The sequence below is a fragment of the Exophiala spinifera genome (genome assembly GCF_000836115.1).
Source record: "Exophiala spinifera strain CBS 89968 unplaced genomic scaffold supercont1.1, whole genome shotgun sequence".
Lineage (NCBI taxonomy): Eukaryota > Fungi > Ascomycota > Eurotiomycetes > Chaetothyriales > Herpotrichiellaceae > Exophiala > Exophiala spinifera.
In genome coordinates this window covers 449,914-467,390 of record NW_015622513.1, presented here as the reverse complement: position 1 = coordinate 467,390, position 17,477 = coordinate 449,914, and the positions used below count along the sequence as shown (strand labels likewise).

The 17,477-nt window shown below is 52.8% G+C and overlaps 3 protein-coding genes across 3 annotated transcripts; 2 read left to right on the top strand and 1 right to left on the bottom strand.

The window, feature by feature from the left end:
• Positions 1–2,260: 2,260 nt before the first annotated feature.
• PV08_00166 (uncharacterized protein) lies at positions 2,261–4,840 on the bottom strand (the record flags this gene model as incomplete). Its single annotated transcript, XM_016374533.1, has 2 exons — positions 2,261–4,380; positions 4,435–4,840. The coding sequence occupies 2 exons, from the start codon at positions 4,838–4,840 to the stop codon at positions 2,261–2,263; spliced, it is 2,526 nt and encodes an 841-aa protein (XP_016239809.1).
• A 2,375-nt stretch (positions 4,841–7,215) lies between these two features.
• Positions 7,216–9,190, top strand: PV08_00165 (uncharacterized protein; the record flags this gene model as incomplete). Its single annotated transcript, XM_016374532.1, has 6 exons — positions 7,216–7,311; positions 7,364–7,438; positions 7,492–8,256; positions 8,321–8,429; positions 8,542–8,680; positions 8,731–9,190. 6 exons carry the CDS (start codon positions 7,216–7,218, stop codon positions 9,188–9,190), a joined length of 1,644 nt encoding a protein of 547 aa, XP_016239808.1.
• Positions 9,191–11,297: 2,107 nt separating this feature from the next.
• On the top strand, positions 11,298–16,183 carry PV08_00164 (uncharacterized protein; the record flags this gene model as incomplete). Its single annotated transcript, XM_016374531.1, has 2 exons — positions 11,298–15,587; positions 15,653–16,183. 2 exons carry the CDS (start codon positions 11,298–11,300, stop codon positions 16,181–16,183), a joined length of 4,821 nt encoding a protein of 1,606 aa, XP_016239807.1.
• Positions 16,184–17,477: the final 1,294 nt, after the last annotated feature.

Here is a 17,477-nt window from a genome sequence, read left to right as displayed (position 1 = left end):
TGCAGTCAAGCTCGATGTGGGGTCACTGCTTATGCTCGAAGTATCGACTTGTACTGTGGTGGCTTAGTTGAAGCTCTACCAGGGCGTTGCCAATCCAGATACGGCAGGTCGCCAGGAAATCACTGGAGCTTTCCGTCAGGGAAGAGCATTCGAGATTCGCGGTGCGCGTAACGATGTATTGTACTAATACAGAAGTAAGGCGGAAGTATGAGTACAGTACAGGCCTGCGATAAGGCCAGGAAACTGTGGGCAAAGGTGCCTGATGCTCCCGCCCCCGGGGAGATTCCACGTTCAGTACTCCGTGCGGTTGATGGGGATCATGTACCCTGCTTATGCCGCAGAATTAGTCTCAGAACTTCGCTACTTCTTCCATCTTGAACATTGTGGTCTTTTTCAGAAGTTGGCCTTGGAGACGGACGGTTGTGGTACCTGCTGAAGACTTGTTCGATTCGATCGATGGTGCGAGGGTGGCAGAAGCCAAGCTTCTCTGTGGCATTGCTTCGACAAGCCGTTGCATCGATGGCGCGCCATTGTACAAGGGTTCCTGCGGATGTGCCGGGGCCGTTTCCTCTGTGTTGCTGGCCATTGGCCTAACTGTCATGCTTATCTTTCTGCGATCTACCGGGACCAGTCGTCTGCGGTAGCGGCCGCACTGAGGGACCTCAATAATCGTTCTCTAGCGCCGATAGCCGTTGTTTGCCACTGGTCGCAGGAGGAAGGTAACATCGCTGCAAACTGTGCTTCCTTCGATCATCATCAGGTATTGTTGCGCAATCCAGTCGTGGGCGAGGCAAAAGGTTATCGACAGGTGGCAGGAGACCAGGTAGCTTTTACTCACTCCACATTAGGCAGGCCGATTGAAGGTGGGCGATTTGTTCCGAGGCTCGACAGCGCCTTTGAACAGCTGATCGTGAGCCAACTTCAGCGGTGACGGCGACACCGCGTACAGATCGATCACACAGGAGAAATGATGATAGCCACAATAATAAAGCTGAAGAGGTCAAAATACAGGGTTTGCACTCCATGTTCAGCTGATAAGATGATCTGCTGGAAGGCCTACCAACGAAAAACATTTTTTGTCTGGCGGTGCTTTATTGCTACTTCTCTACTCACCTGCTGCCAGTCGCTGGGAAAAAGCCACCCTGTCAGACTAAATACCGCGGATGCGGCCGTTGGGACCGTACAGAGGAAGGAGAGTTCGGATTCGTATATAAGCAGTGGATGCCGATGTATTTCTTCAGACAACCCGATTGTGCTGGACGATGATCAGCTAGTCAAGACCTCCGACGCTGCTACCTCCCAACGACATATAATCTAGCCTTAAGCTGCAGGAACTTTACCAACTAATTCCGAGACAGCGTACAGGTGTCGGAAACCCGCGTCAACAGACCACGCCATACGCCTGCTCCTCCAGCGGATTCACCAGGCGTAGAAGGATGAAAAGGTGGCTACATTAGTGTTACTAGATGTGTCACAAGCTGTCCATAAGCGTCTTGCGGCCGGGCGACTGTTACACAACGTCCACAGGCGACGAATTGACGCGACACTGGTGGACTGGATTGAGTCTTTCCTCAGCGACCGATCGTCAACCCTCAAGCTGCAGGGATAGACGGCCCTCTCCGCTCCGGTTCAGACGGGAATTCCCCAGAGATCCCCATCTCCACCCATCTTGTAGCTCTTCTACTGTACAATGCTGACCTAGTGGAAGCATGTCGTTCGGAGAACACTGAGCCTGTCGGGGACATGGACGACGTCTCGATACTCGGATCCACCACCTACGGTAAGTACACGACATCAAAAATCGTACACAGCACGGCAGAAAACTGGACACGAAGATATAGATCCCGATTCGCGCCAGCAAAGGACGAGCTGTGCTCACTTCTCGCGAAAGCTCACAGGCAGTACAAATCACCCGCTCTGCCTGTCACACGCCATCATTGAGGTCTCACCATCGTGCCGATGCTTCGGGGAGAGGGGCGTATGTACAGTAGCGGCGCCCTGCATCCTCGAATGACTCGAGCTAATATACTAGCACGCTGTAGCCAGGCAAAAGATAACGTGCATATTGGTTGGCCGATCGTGTCTCGACGTACTTCTCTACAGACTGATACAAATCATCCTTTTACACCCAAGATTTCGTTAGGGATAACTATAAACTATATCTCCTTATCGTTGTCGGTATACAGTACAGTTCAAGTACATAATTTGGCTGCGTATATGGTCGTACTGACCCGCGTTTGCGGTGAATGCGCGGGGGAATTCAGGCAGCGGCAGTAATGCCTAGGTCGACTTCAAGCTCGCCACAAATATCGAGGTTCTGTTCAGCATAGCCTGACATGTTCTCAGCCTCGCGGGGCTCTTGTTTCGCCAACACAAACGAGCCTCCGTTCGAGTTCATCTCGCTCCCATCGAATGCGTCCAGCCATGATATGTTCATTTCTAGCCCGTCTTCGACGCTGGAAAATAAGTCATTGCCATCTTGAAAATCGACCACCGAATCGAAATCTGCATCAACCAGTTCCGAAAAGAGAGGCTTCTCACCCATTTCATAACGGGTGGGATCATCGTAATTTGTCAAGGAGGCGTCACGACCACCCATGGAGTACGACCGTAAGCCACCATCTGATTCTGTCGATCCTGGAGGCGTGAAGACGGAAAACAGATTCTTCTCCTCTGGAGCCAGGGTCGAATTGAACACTATCCTGCTGGCAGTCTGCATGGCTTCGGGTGGAGGAGTGAGGAGCAGTTGTCCACCAGGACCTTGTTTTTGATCCAGCTGGGGACTGTTTGAGGAGGAAGAGGACTTCACAGGCAAGGCTGTGGCAGATACGTGGGAATTTGTCTTTCGCACAGCAGCATCGAGGAATGAGAACGCCCAATCAGCAGATGCGTAAATCTCCCGTAGCCGCTGTAGCGCCTGCATGCAAAATTGGAATTTGCGAACACTGGCTTCTCGAGTCTCCGTATCGGGAGACTTCAGATCGAGGAGGTGAATGATGATGGCTGGCATGAGGCAGGTGACACCGGTGTTCGGTAGGAAGCGTATCATGTCGTGGACGAAAAGATCTCGGTACATATCGGTAATGTCGTTGGCAGCCTCGCGGAGCTTTCTCTTCGACAAGTCTCGCAATTCTGGAACCACGGCGACATCTGGCGCAGATGGTAGAATCTGAGGACGGTGAAGAGCGCTGAGAGCCGTGAGATAAATTCCTTGCAAAAGGGCTCGATGAACGTTAAGAACCTCGCCATCGACGGCGTTGGTCCGAACCCGGGAGCCTGGAGTAAAATAATGGAGATCTTGGGGCATGTCTGTGAACCATGACTCCAAATCGCGATCACATCGGATCACCTCACACGAATCTGCTGGGCACTTTTTGGGAACCAGCCGCATGGTCGTTTCTTGTGTTACTCCGATCTTATGGCCAAGTGTGGAATATTGAACGGCAAGGACTTGGCTGATGCAAACACACAACTTGGCTAGCGCGATGCACATTCTCGCCAAAGCCACCCTCTTGGTGCTATCCTTGACCGTAGGACAGCCTCCGAGCATTCTGGTAAGCTGCGCCGGCAGGGGATCGGTTTCAAAGTCTGCCAGCTCGAGCATGGGCACATCCGAGTCTCCATTGCTTATCCGCATTGGGCGGCGCATGCCGATGGCGACCAGACGATCTCTCATGTAGCAACACCACCATATTCTCTTCCAGAGTCGACGTTGCTGTAGAGACATCATTGGTGCGTTGGAGGTGTCGCAATTCAGTCCAATAGTCCGCGCCACCGAAATCGCCACACCTAGCCAATGCCAGACATCTTTTGGGTCATCCGGAGTCTCGTACCAGTAGGTCATGAGGAGAACGCTTTGGACCAAAGAAACTCTGTCACTCTCATAGTCAAAGTCGTATAGAAGTTTAACTCGCTGGAAAAATGCCTTTCGGGCCGCTTTTCGTGTAGCGTATCCTTGCGCTATCAGATAGCGCATGTCAATGTATGCTGTGGCTGCAAACATAACAGCTTGGAACAGCAACAAACTGACCGTGTCGGTAGGTTGGTCTTTCTGCACTGTGGCCAGGAATTCTTGCAAGTCGAGAAGCGGAAGGTAGGGGTGAACGTATTGGACATAGCATCGGAGGAGCTCGTTGCGAAGACCGGGTTCGGGGATGATGAATGCCCCCTTTCTTTGCAGATACTCGAGATCTTCCATTGCCATTCTCTGCGGGACCGACTTGATGTATGCAGGTAGAGCAACCTCATGCCGATTTGATAACTGTGGGAAGTGACTGGGACCAGAACATAACGCGAGCGAAGCGGGGAGCGTCTTGGTACTCATGTTCGACATTCGTCTTGTACGCTCCTCAAGGCTCAAGCGATGGCCTTGCGTTTGATCTGGCAGTCAATGTCAGTTGAAAAGCAACGTCGCGAAATAAATACTGGACTCACACAGCATATGAGGGCGATGATGGCAAAGATCGAAGTCCAATGCATTGAGATCCTGAGCAGGCTCTGTACTACTAGGAAATGCGGGAGCCAGATCACTCAAACCATCGATGTCGTCGAAGATTGTGAGCTGGGACTGTTGTTTCTTCTCCTCCTCTATAGATAGGCAAGGAGATTGATGAAGCATCTCTCCCTCGGGATATGGCTTCCTCCTTCGCTTGCCTTCTGTGACTATACACTCGACTTCGTCAAGCCTACAGTTGGTGCATGGTATGCCGCTCTCGACAACATCGCAGCGAACCTTTCTTGATCTGCAGCAGTGGCAAGCTTTGGATGCCCTCCGCTTGACGGTACGGCCGGTCGTCGATAGTCCAGCCGTGGACGCTTTTCTCTTGGTGGAGTTGCTCATCGCGTCAACAGTCACGATGCTCCTGGTGATTCAACAACAACTGAGAGTATAGTGAAGCTGCTTTGGCGAGAGTAATAAGCTTCTAGAGAGGGAAGGATAGACTCCGCCCTCATGCCAGATAGATGAGAACAAAGACAGGACTGTAAGAGAAGTTGGGGAAGTTCCCAAGATATGGTAAAAGTCGAGAGTTGGGCCCATGGGGATAGATATGGGGAAGGAAGGACGAACGGGATCCCCAGTGCCCTCTTCGCACAGGGTCCACCAGCTTACTCGTGCGGTGTAAACAGACTAGTTAGACTGGCGTCGATGGCACTTTTCTTCATACCCCGGACTAGCTTGTTCGAGGCGAGAACATCGAACTTTGATTAGCGATTGAGCGAGGAGCTGCAATGGTTCGTGCTCAGACATCTGGAAAGTAGAGTTTCCGTTCCGACAAGTTCCAGGACACTGGCACTTGGGTCTCACCCTTCGACACGCTTCCCTGTATCTCAGCGAGGAGACTCTCAGTGAAAACGACTGCGGTCACCTTCTTTTTGCTACGCCCTTTGACCTGCGGAGAAGCAGGCGAAGCCCATCAGAGCGCACTTTGTTCTCACACAAGCGGCACCAAGGAGATTTGGGGGCAAATCCTCCCCTGCAAGGACCCCAGTCTCCACGAGGGTGGTGCCGCCTCTCGATTTTTCGATGGGAGACTAGGACAGAATGCGTTAACTGCCTCGGTTCCGATTTTCGGCCGTGCCGATTACCCATGAATCATGAAACTAGGTTGGAAAGCTGACCCAGCACGTACGAGTAGTAGGCTATGTCTGTGAAAGCGAAGGGCGAAGACAGCGATGCCGGTGGAAATAGTCTCCCTCCGAACCCAACCGACACAGTTGAAGCTCGAGCTTGGTCCAATAGCAGGACGAGGTCTACTGGTTGGCCTAATTCCAAGCATGCCCTGGGCGGGGAGGGTGCTCGCCTCTTGCAGTGGCACATCTCCGGGCAGGAGATGGAGATATGGACGTGGCGGCGCTTCCCCGTGGGTCGAATAGTACGAGTAAGGATGGAATGCGTTTTCGAGAGAGCCCTCGTGTCGAGTCACAATCTCGAAGTCAGTCCCCGAGAACGAGGTCTGGGCACACTAGACGACAGAACTTACTCGGCAGAGGGAATAGAGCCGCCTGGTTTGTCTCGGACGGAAGCGATTGACAATGGTGTATTCCGGGAGGGAAACGAAATCCGATTTCACCAGTCAGATGATGAGTAGAGAGGTCGATTGACAAGGATCCCAACCCGCTGTGGAGGAGACACAAAGAGCAGAATTTCAGGAGTTGAGGGGCAGGAGGAGAGGAAAAGGCGGGGTATGCGAGCGCGAGTCAGCCCCTTCTGACTCTCTCACTTTCTTCTCCTGGTACTAGCGGACTCGTGGTGTGCCTCGTCCATGCTGGCCCCGCTCACGAACCCAGAGGTTTTCTTCTCTAGACTTCGTGGCTTGCATTTGTTAAGAGCGAGGAACCCAAACCCCAGCGGGGGATGCTAGGGTAAGCGAGAAAAGAACAAATCGACAGGTTCACCACCATTTATGCCACCAGAAAACCTCCGGTTTCGCAAACGATCAGACAGATGTTGGCCAATGGAGGTACTGCACGCCTTGAAGACCATGTTGGTCCTGTCGCCGACCATGGTTGACGCCTCAGTGGAAATGGCGGACTAGAATCATGCATGGTGGTCGAGGCATCATGGACAATCCCGGCATACCCACATACAACAACTCTTGCTCCGGGACCAGACACGATTCCACCGGGTACAATTCCACCGGAATCCATGCCTCCAATCTCACGGCGATGAGACCGAGGCGTACTCCAAGGCCATGGTATCATGAGTACATGTACAGGGGCGGTCCTGCAATTGATGTGGTTGATCAAAGGTGAGTCGTCCTTGTACAAGGACCTCCGACCGACCACACTGTTCCGCGGCCATATCACCACGCAAATTGCCTCACTTGAAGATACCCTCGCAAAGTCATCTGCTACGAAGAAGCTGCCAAGAGAAAACGCCATAGCAAAAAGCAACCGCTACATCGCTCAGTTGCCGTGGAACGTGGCCGTGTGAGCCGCGTTAACCGCGGGGTTCGTTCGCTCCAACGCCTACTCTGCATGCCTTGGAGAATCAATAGTAGTGCGCGTAGGAAGGAAACTAGACCAATGCACAAATTCCACAACGATGCCGCGCCTCATCATCCACAGGCCGCCTGGCGCGAGACGATGAGGACGGTTTCCACAGGGATTATCGTCCTTATCGATAAGGCGCGGGGAACAACACGTAGTCGCATTGCTCTCCGTGTATCAGTCTCTGCATGAATGACTCTGGCTGCATGGCCATACGAATGCACTATGGTAGACGCGCCGGAGGACGGAGAGAGTGGCGCTCAGCCTATCATCCCTGGCCTCAGTGAAAAGGACAGCCTCAAAGCAGCTATACTCATTCAGGTTCCAATGCGCCTCGCTTGCGGCAGGGACAGGTTTACTGACCGATGTTAAGAAATCCTATAGAGGTCATCGAGCCCGGCGGCAGCTGAAAGGCTTTGGTCTCGATGCAACCACACGGTGGTATGAGGTTGGTCTTAGCTGGACAGTCACAACCACATTGGCTGAGCGCTCATGAAGTAGGCAGTGAAAGTTGCAAAATACCAGCAATTAACGATACCGAGAGATTCCGCACAACCCTACAACGTCTCTGGAATCCACGGGAAAACGTCAGAAGAAGGAGAGGCGCCCCTATCACCTACCAGAAAGAAATGGTTCAAGGCCACAGAGATCGCCCGGAGAGCCGCGGCGGACGACCAATCGCCTTCGGTGTCAGATCTCTCTTCGGACGAAAGCGACGGGGCTGAAGAGGCAAAGAGAAAGAGACAGGAATCTAACGAGTTGCGGAAGAAGACTGCAAAGATGATGGATCTACAATATTTTCTCGAGATGGTGGACCAGAAACACCGATACGGGAGCAACTTGCGCAAATACCACAATTACTGGAAGGCACAAGATACGACTCAGAATTTCTTCTACTGGCTCGACCAGGGCGATGGGAGAAACGTCAGCCTGCCAGAATGCAGCAGGGAGCGGCTCGACAAGGAGCAAGTCCGATATCTTTCGCGTGAAGAACGTCTCAATTATCTTGTCAAGGTCAACAGCGAGGGTCTCCTTGTTTGGGCAAAAAATGGCGAGTTGGTATGGACCAAGGACGAGCTGTATAAAGACAGCATCAATGGAATAGTGCCTGTAAATGACAGCGCTCCTAAATGGCAGCACAATGTGCCACCAACGAATTCAGAAGGACCCTATAGCAGTTCCTCTGATGACTCTTCCGATGAGTCGTCGGAGGATGGCGATGGACATACTGCAGGCGACGAGGGCGAGAGATACGTCAACGAAGGGGTGAGTAACCATGTGGAGCCCTCACAGAGGTTTCTGAATATCTAACGACAGTCGCATATCAAAGTTTCATCGAGCAAAGGGACCGGCAAAGCTCAAGCATGTTTCTGCGGCGGTGCTTTTCAACCATATGATCAGGACCAGCTTGAAGAAGGGCCACAAATGGATCTTTGTAAGTTGAGCATTCTGCCCTGGAGTGGGCCACGTCCTGACTCTAATATAGGTCGCCGGTGCGTTCCAGCTTTGTGCTAATCTCCCCTCGGAAGGATATACTCACAAGATGATCAGACACCTCCCTTCGCTTGTACATTGGCTATAAGCAATCAGGCGCTTTCCAACATTCCTCCTTTCTCCATGGCGCCCGTATCCTAGCAGCTGGTCTTATAAAGATCAAGAGAGGACAATTACGGAGACTATCTCCGTTGAGGTGAGGACTTCCAGCCCAAGCACAACGAGCTGATCTGAACATGCATACAGCGGTCACTATCGGCCCCCAGCCAACAATTTTCGTACCTTTGTGCATAGCTTGCGTGACATGGGAGTTGACATGTCCCATGTCTCTATCTCCAGAAGTTACGCCATCTTGATTGGATTAGAAAGTTATACGAAAACCAGGAAAAAGATCAAGCTGGCAGAAAGAAAGGTCGTGCACGAAAAAGACAAGCTGATCAACCCGGCGAAAGTTAAGGCGGAAGAAGAAGCTCAGCAAGATAAATCAATGAGTGCCGAGATGGAGAGGCTGCATCTTCTAGAACAGCAACGAGAGGCCGCAGAAGCGAGAGCGAACGAGCGAAAGGCTGACCGAAGCATCAGTGGGAGACTGTCGCGTGCAATGTCAAGGCTCAAACCCTACAAGGAGAGTGAGGAGAGAAGTCCTAGGAGATTGCCGGGAACCGGCCCTGAGGATGGCATCCCTGCCCCGGAAGGACAAAGGTGAGTGCGAGTATCAGGATGTTTGGTTGAGAGGAATGCCTTGACCAAGGGTATCCCACAAGGTACGGCATTCAGCTTTCGGCACGAGTACTGTATGAGGAACAGGTTCGCCCTTGGAGTCCGAGATGAGTACCCGTCCAGATAGACGAATCTCCGCTCGCTTGAGGGCTCATTAGGCTTCATGGCAGTCATCTTGTGTATTTCCACGAGGCCGATGTAAGTTGTCCTTAAGCTGACTGTATGGCCCCCGTACCCGTAGCCGGACACATTGCCATCCCAGGTACCTCTACTCGTATTCCGTACCAAGCTCGTCATCCGTAGTCCAATGCTGTCATCGGCTCGACGTCCGTCTCTAGAGAAAGAAGGATAATATGAGGCCAGTCAAAGCAGGGTCGGGTTGTGTGACGCCAGAGGTACGAGTAACGAGTACAAGGTGATGTCAAAGTGCAGATGTGGATGGTGGCGCCGTGTGAAAAAGTTGGTAACATCCCTGACACTTTCCCGCGTTACTGGGACTTACTGGGCCGTGTCCGCCCATTCCAAGAAAACGTGCGCTGCCGATCAAGCCCACTCCTTTTGACTCTTCCCACTCATACCACGCGTCGTCGCCGCCGCCGTCGCCTGAGCTGTCTGTGGCTGGTGATGCAGACCGTCATTCATCGTCCCTTTCGTGATCGGCCGGCGGTCATTGACTCAAACCTAATACCCACAGCAACCTGAATCGATGCAATCAACCCCTCTCGGCACCCTCGCCTACATTGGTCTCTCCACCTCCGGATGATGCGAAAAAGGCAGTCTCAAAGCGACGGGGTCCGAGTATAATGAGTATACCTGGCGGCAAAGGTGGACTGAGACGTCCAGCTGCCTCTCGCAGAGGGGTATGCGGCCAAAAGCAGTCAGCAGTTCTCAATGCTTACGGTCTACGAGGACAACGACGAATATCTACAATATCCCTGGGGGTGAATCTAATGATACAGCCAAAGACCCGCTGTGAGGGTTATTCGTGAGACACGCGCGCCAAAAACCGGTTCTGAGGAATCGAACTGGGGCGGCGCCTCAACACTCGACGCTCCTCAGCCACGGCCCATAAACTTCGGACCACGTCTCGCTACTCCACTTGGCGTCATATCAAGCCCGGATCGCTGCCGCAACTCTACCTGCAATCCTTCGAATTTCGAACCAAAGGGACGGATATGTGCAGTGCTACACGAGAGAAAGGAAGTTTTCATTCTACACGGAAGACATATCTTCGAGTGCACATCTTGAGTAGCAATCTCTTCCACCATTCGACCTCGTGAGTGAGGCTGGGACGTCTGCACACAGTCAAGCAACAAATCAAAGAGAGTGGACGAGTGGTGACACGCCGCGCTTGACATCAGATCCTCCGATCACTCAAGGTAGGACCCTGGCATCTCTGGGGATATACCCTGTTAATATGGATTCTGGAGCATGGCATTCCTTGTCACTGGCACTCCTCTTTCCCATGCTCATTCGCGATTCTGCATTTCCTCCTCGATCGTCAAGCCGGACAGACCAGTATCCCCTGCACACTTGTCTCTTGCTAGGATGCCATTCGTTGGATTTTATCTCGTCTTTTCCCAGACCTGGGCTTTCTGTGCCACATACTTACCTCGTAGAGTCTCCATGGGCTCTTACTCTGACGCAATGGCTCTCCTTGGAACAAGGACATGGCAGCCACAATGAGGCACCAGCTCACTCAGAAAGAGAGGAGCATCGAGCTTCCTCACATGAGGGCAGCAATGATGAACGGTGACGTAGCAAATGTTTTGCTTCCACTACTTGACGACGTATAGTTCCCTCTTCCCAAAAGTGCTTGTTTCCTTTCTGTTTCTCAAGTCCATCCTGATCCACAAGTTGACACGATACTGTGTAAAATACGAAGATACCCTACTGAGAAGGAGAGCGTTGCCCGAGTGTGAACAAGCAACGTGAATGTTTCATGATTCTGTACTTTTAGCCAGCTGATGACAGCGAGTAATCGAAACTCATCAGCCTCATACGCATACTATTCATTCCCTCCAACACCCAGCCGCGAGTCGCGATCATCCCAACAGTCCAGCCCAGCAACAGTCAGAAGTTTCAGAAGCACAATGCCGTCTCCAGAAGCAGCAAGGCCGGGAAACCCTCCCGAAACGCCCACAAAGACTGGCAAGAGCCCTCAATCATCATCCACTTCTAAGCTTACTGGGAAAGACGTGCCGAGGGGTACCCCCGGACGTAAACCACCCAAGCTCGGGGCATCCAAAGCGACCCCAAAGAAAGCGACCGAAGACGTCCCCAAGCCAAAAGAGGTCGAGAAGCCCGCCGAAGATGTGACGGAGAAGGCTGAAGATGCTGGCGCAGAAGTCCAGCAGAAGATCAGTCTGAAAGACACCGAAGAGCCTGGCGGTAAGGTCAGCCAACCGGGCAACGACACCGGCGCCGAAAGTACCTCTGTCGCCGATACGAGCGAACTTTCGGAAGCCGACCCAGAACCAGTTCCAGATAGCGACGAAGATGAGCAGGAGACCGCCAAAGAAAGCAAAGGCGTTGCCAAGGACGAGGGCACCGATGAGGGCGAGGAGACCGAAGGCCCTGCGGAAGAAACACCCGCCGTCGAGACAGAGGATGCTGCTGAGGAAGCGGAGGATGAGGCCGAAGGCAAGGGCTCTGGAGCACTCGGCGGCCTCAAGTCAGGTGCTGCCGGAGCTGTCGGCAGCGGCAAGAAGCTCGCAGGTCGCGTCGGTGGAGCAAAGGATACTGCCACTAGCGCCGCTGGCAAGGCTTCCAAGGGCGATGTGAAGGGTGCTGCCGAAGATACTGCTGGTGATGCCAAAGAGGCGACCACGGAAACGGCAGAGGACGCTAAAGATACCGTCGCAGATACCGCCGAGGATGTGTCTGGTGATACTCCTGACGCCGAGGGAGCAGTCGATGGTGCCAAAGACACTGCCCAGAAGACGGCCGGCGATGTCGAAGAAACTGCTGATGAAGCGAAGGAGACCGCAGAAGACACTGCCAATGGGGTCAAGGACACTGCTGAAGACGCTGCCGATGGGGTCAAGGACACCGCCGAAGGTGCCATACCAGACTTGTCTATCTTGAAGGGTCTTAAGGTCAGTGAGAGCGGTGATATTCTCGACGGCTCGGGCAAAGTCGTGGGCAGGCTCGAGGAGGGTGATCCCGCCGACCTTGAGGGCTATGAGATCGGGGACGACGGTGAGATTCTTGATGAAGACGGCGATGTTGTTGGTCGGGCCACAGTCCTCCCAGACCAGGGGGCCGACGTTGCAGATGGCGCGGAAGATGCCATCGACGGCGCCAAGGATACCGCAGAAGGAGGCGTCGAAGATGCTGTTGATGGCGCCAAGAATACCGCAGAAGATGCCGTCGAAACATACTTGCCTGAGCTTGAAGTCCTTGATGGACTTGAGGTTCAAGAGAATGGTGACATTCTCGATAAAGAAGGGAATGTTCTCGGCAGGATCACCGAGGGCGACCCAGCAGATCTGGTCGGTATGACTCTCAATGCCGATGGCGAAGTTCTTGATGAGGATGGTGATGCTATCGGCCGGGCAGAGACACTACCCCAGCCAGTGAAGCAAGCCGCAGAGGACGCCACAGGGGAGCTTCCAGGCCTCGACGCTCTCAAAGGTCTCGAGGTTCAAGAGGATGGTGTAATCAAGGATGCCTCGGGCAAGACACTCGGCAAGATTACTGAAGGAGATCCATCAGATCTTGCCGGCCTTACACTTAACGCAGAAGGTGAAGTTCTCGACGAAGATGGGGATGTCATTGGCCGCGCCGAAGTCGTGCCCGAAGCAGCCGACGCTGTTGGTGACGCCAAGCCCGAATTTGTCCAGGAAGCCCTGGGCAAGGTCGACGAGCTTCAAGACCAATTGAAACCAAATTTAACGATCGTAGAGGGCAGGAAACTCAACAAGAAGGGAAACATTATCGACGATGACGGCGAGGTGTTGGCCAAGCTTGTCGATGGTGATGTGAAAGCTTGCGCTGGCAAAATCCCCAACGAAAACGGAGAAATCCTGGACAAGGACGGCAATGTCATTGGCCGTGTCGAAGTCGTGCAGGGCGAAGCTGCCGAGGAGGCTATGAAAGAACTTCACCCTGAGCTTCTTGAACAACTCGAAGAGGCACAACAAGCGGCTGAAGAGGCCGAAAAGCAAGCTGAAGAGCAGGCAGAGGGTGCTGGCGATGCGGCTGGCACGGCTGAAGAGGCTGCGGGTACTGCTGAAGAGGCTGCAGATACCGCTGAAGGTGCTGCCGACGAAGCCAAGGACGCCGCTGAAGAGGCTGCGAAGCCTGACTTTTCCCAGCTCGAAGGCCTGAAGGTGAACAAGAAAGGCCAAGTTGTCAATGAGGATGGAGACCCAATTGCTCGCCTCGCCGAAGGATACGACATTGAGGATGTCCGCGGCAAGAAGATCAGTGCGAAGGGCGAAATCTTGGACAAAGATGGCAACGTGATCGGCAAAGTCGAGTTCATACCTGAAGCCGTCGAAGAAGGCCTTGTGGAAGTCGAGGAGCCATCACCACAGGTTTCGGAAACTTCTATTCTTGAAGGCCTTAAGGTCAACAAGAAGGGTATGGTCCTCAATGAAGAAGGCGACCCGATTGCTCAGCTCAGTGAGGGCGAACTTGAAAACTGCGCCGGCAAGAAATTGAACGACAAAGGAGAAGTTCTTGACAAGGACGGGAATATCATTGGTAAGGTCGAAATGATCACCCAAGAAGGTGAGGAGGAGCAAGAAGAAGGAGAAAATGTAGACGATGGTCTACCTCCTCTTTCGATCCTTGAAGGTCTCAAGGTCAACAAGGCCGGCAAGCTTGTCGACAGAGACGGCAACATCGTCGGCGAATTGGTCGAAGGCGACGCTAAAAAGATCTGGAAGTCTGGCGCCAGCTGTGACGACCAAGGTCAATTCTGGGACAGCAAGGGCCACGTCATTGGCCGAGCTAAAACACTTCCTCAAGAAGAAAATGATGGAGAGGGAGAATTTGCCGGACTTGAAGGCTTGACTGTCGTTGCCGACGGTTGGGTCGAGGACGAGAATGGTAACCGGGTTGGCCGCATCATAGAGGGCGATGCGAAGAAACTCGTTGGCCGTGCCGTGGATGAGGATGGAGACATAATTGACAAGAGAGGCAATGTCGTCGGTCATGCTGAGAGATATGAAGAACCCGAGGCTGAGGCCGAACCCGAACCAGAAGCTGTTAACCTTTCTGAACTGAAGGGTCTCAGGCCGAACAAGCAAGGAAATGTGATCGGACCCGAAGGCGTTCCCATTGGCCGCGTTGTGGAAGGAAATGTCAAAGAGCTCGCTGGGCGAGCGATTGACGAGAACGGTCAGATTTGGAACGATCAAGGTAAAGTCATCGGACGATGCGAACTCATCCCACCGGAAGAACGAGAGGCCAAGCCCGAAGGGCCCTTTGCTGGCCTTGAAGGCGTCATCGTGGGCAAGGATGGTCTCGTCAACGACTCCGAAGGAAACGTCGTCGGCAAAGTCGTCGAGGGAGACTGGAAGAAACTTGTCGGCCGTGCTGTTGATGAAGATGGTGATATCATCGACAAATACGGCAATGTAAAGGGTCATGTCGAACCGTACGAAGAGCCTGAAGAGGAGGTCGCTGAGGAAGACTTGTCAAGCCTTGAAAACAAGACAGTAAACAAATTGGGAAAGGTTGTTGACGAGCACGGCACCATCTTCGGCGAGGTTATTGAAGGCGACATCAAACACCTTGTCGGCTGCAAGGTCGATGGTAAAGGGCAAATATGGAGCACCAACGGTAAGGTTGTCGGGCGCGCAGGTCTCATTCAAGGTGGTGACGACGGACGGGCTGAGGGACCCTTTTCGAATTTCGAATCCACGACCGTGTCCAAGGATGGTCTCGTCAAGGATGCAAATGGCGAGATTGTCGGTCGCGTCATCGAAGGCGATCCCAAGAAATTGGTCGGTCGTCACGTCGACGACGAGGGCGACATCGTGGACAAGAACGGCAATGTCATTGGCAAAGCAGAACGATGGGAGCCCGAGCAGAAAGAGCGCGAGGTCTCTCCCATGTCTGGCTGCCGCGTCAACAAAGAAGGAGAGGTTCGCGACAAGAATGGCGAAGTGATTGGCAGATTGACAGAGGGCAACCTCCTCGCTTGCGTCGGCAAGGAAGTCAACGACAACGGCTACGTGGTAGACCAAGACGGCAACAAGCTCGGAGAGTGCACACTGATCGAGAATATTCCTGAAGAAGAGGAAGAAGAAGAAGAAACAACACCCGAGCAGCTCAAGGAGGAAGAGGAACGCGAAATAGCCAAGAAGATTGGCAACATCATCAACCAGACCATCGACCAGATGAAGCCGATCTGTGATCAGATTACCGATGTAAGTTTTCTGCTGAGTGCGCGAAAGCCAGTTATAGCTTGTGTGTACTAACTGACGATCTCCAGAAAATTGAAAAGGCTGATCGTACGCCCCGTGAAGAGCTCGACGAAGAGAAACTTGTGCAGGACGTCAAGCCCCTCATTGAAGAAGGTAGCCGGATCCTGGGCGAATGCAATGGTGCCATTCGAGGCCTCGATCCTGATGGACACATTGCTGCCCAAGCCAAGGCTCGTGCTGCGTCTGGCGAGGCCAGCCCCGAGGAACATCGTGTCGCAGAAGGATTGAAGGAACTCACTTCGACCATTGTCAAGACCATTGACAATGCAAAGAAGAGAATTTCCGACATGCCTCACGCAAAGAAGAAGTTGAACCCCTTATGGGGGTTGCTCACCGAGCCACTGTTCCAGATCATTGCCGCTGTCGGCTTACTCTTGTCTGGTGTCCTTGGTCTCGTGGGCAAATTGCTCAACGGTCTCGGTCTGGGCGGTTTGGTCAACGGTATCCTGGGTGGATTGGGAGTTGACAAGCTCCTCAGTGGACTCGGACTCGGCAGCGTTGCTGAGAGCCTCGGTCTGGGTGGTGGTAAGAAGAAATAAGGGCTCGCGAGTTGATAAAATGTGAGAGCAGTCGACTCTGACGATTGTCTTTTTCCTTCTCTCAGTGGTTCTTTGTTGGATATGAGGATGGACAACTTGACCCAACAGTGATTCACGGAGGGCAATGGATATGGAATATTGCGCCTGGGGATGTCACATTGTACATTAGGTGGTTTCAATGGTCTTGTGATCTGGTTTGTTGGTCCGTGGTATGGTGTTTGGATTTCTAGGGATTTCATTTTGCTACAGTACTATAATACTCCGTCGTCTTCCCCGACTATGCAATTGGCAGCGCGAGATGATGAAAAAGTTTGTTTTCTACAATCTGCATGGTTAATAGTATTATTTTTCGCCCAGGTTGAAAAAGTCCTTCCAAGATACTTTGTAGCAAGTTCTGTCAGTTACGATCTACTCGTAACGCAGCTTCTGGGGTCCCATGATACCCCAGATTATAATCATCAAGCACAAGATGCTCCTGTGGGCATCCCAACTTGAGCGGAGTGGATTCTTGTTTCTGGTGAAGCACATAAATGAGGCTCCTCGGCTCATCTGGCTGGAACACAATTCTGCCGGCAGAATTTTCGAGTGACACAGCAATGTTGGATGTAACGTTCCGATCAGAATCGCCGATATGCGGTGACTGGACGGACACTCCGTAAGAAGCCAGCTTGTTCTCTTCTGTGTCTGGCCGTCGCCTTGCTATAGGCGACACGACGCTTTTGCCTTGATCGGCAGTCAGTGAGTACTCAGAGTACTAGCCCTCCCCTGCTCGTAGCCATGTTGGTACATACATTACCTAGGGGAGAGATATCATGGATCTTGGGCGAGGGTATCATAACACCTCCAACGAGAGTGGCAGGTCAACCGAATCTACGCTTCACTAATTCCGCAAGCCTTTTTCATCGTCGATTTCCGGGCAAATCAAGATACGCACAGCTCGGCCTAGTGAGACTAGTGGCCACTATCTCCATCGTAGTGGCCAATCAGACAATTCTCGTTGCAAGGCGGTGAGGACGTCGCCACAATGTCGCATGTTTACTCCGGAAGAGAGTTCAGAATTTCTTCCACGAGAATCCTCGCAGTACATCACGTTGTAGTATTAAAGATGACAGGGAAGAAACGAGGAGACGTTGGCACTTCGTGTGGCCATCTGAATCAGGGGGAAACAGGGTTCGGAGAACAGTCGGGTTCGTAGGGATGCCTCGTTGGTGCTACTGCTGGTGACCAGGATCATCTTGGCCTCTGCATCCGTCCTAATGGGGGGGAATACTCTTTGTCTGACCGGACCAGACAC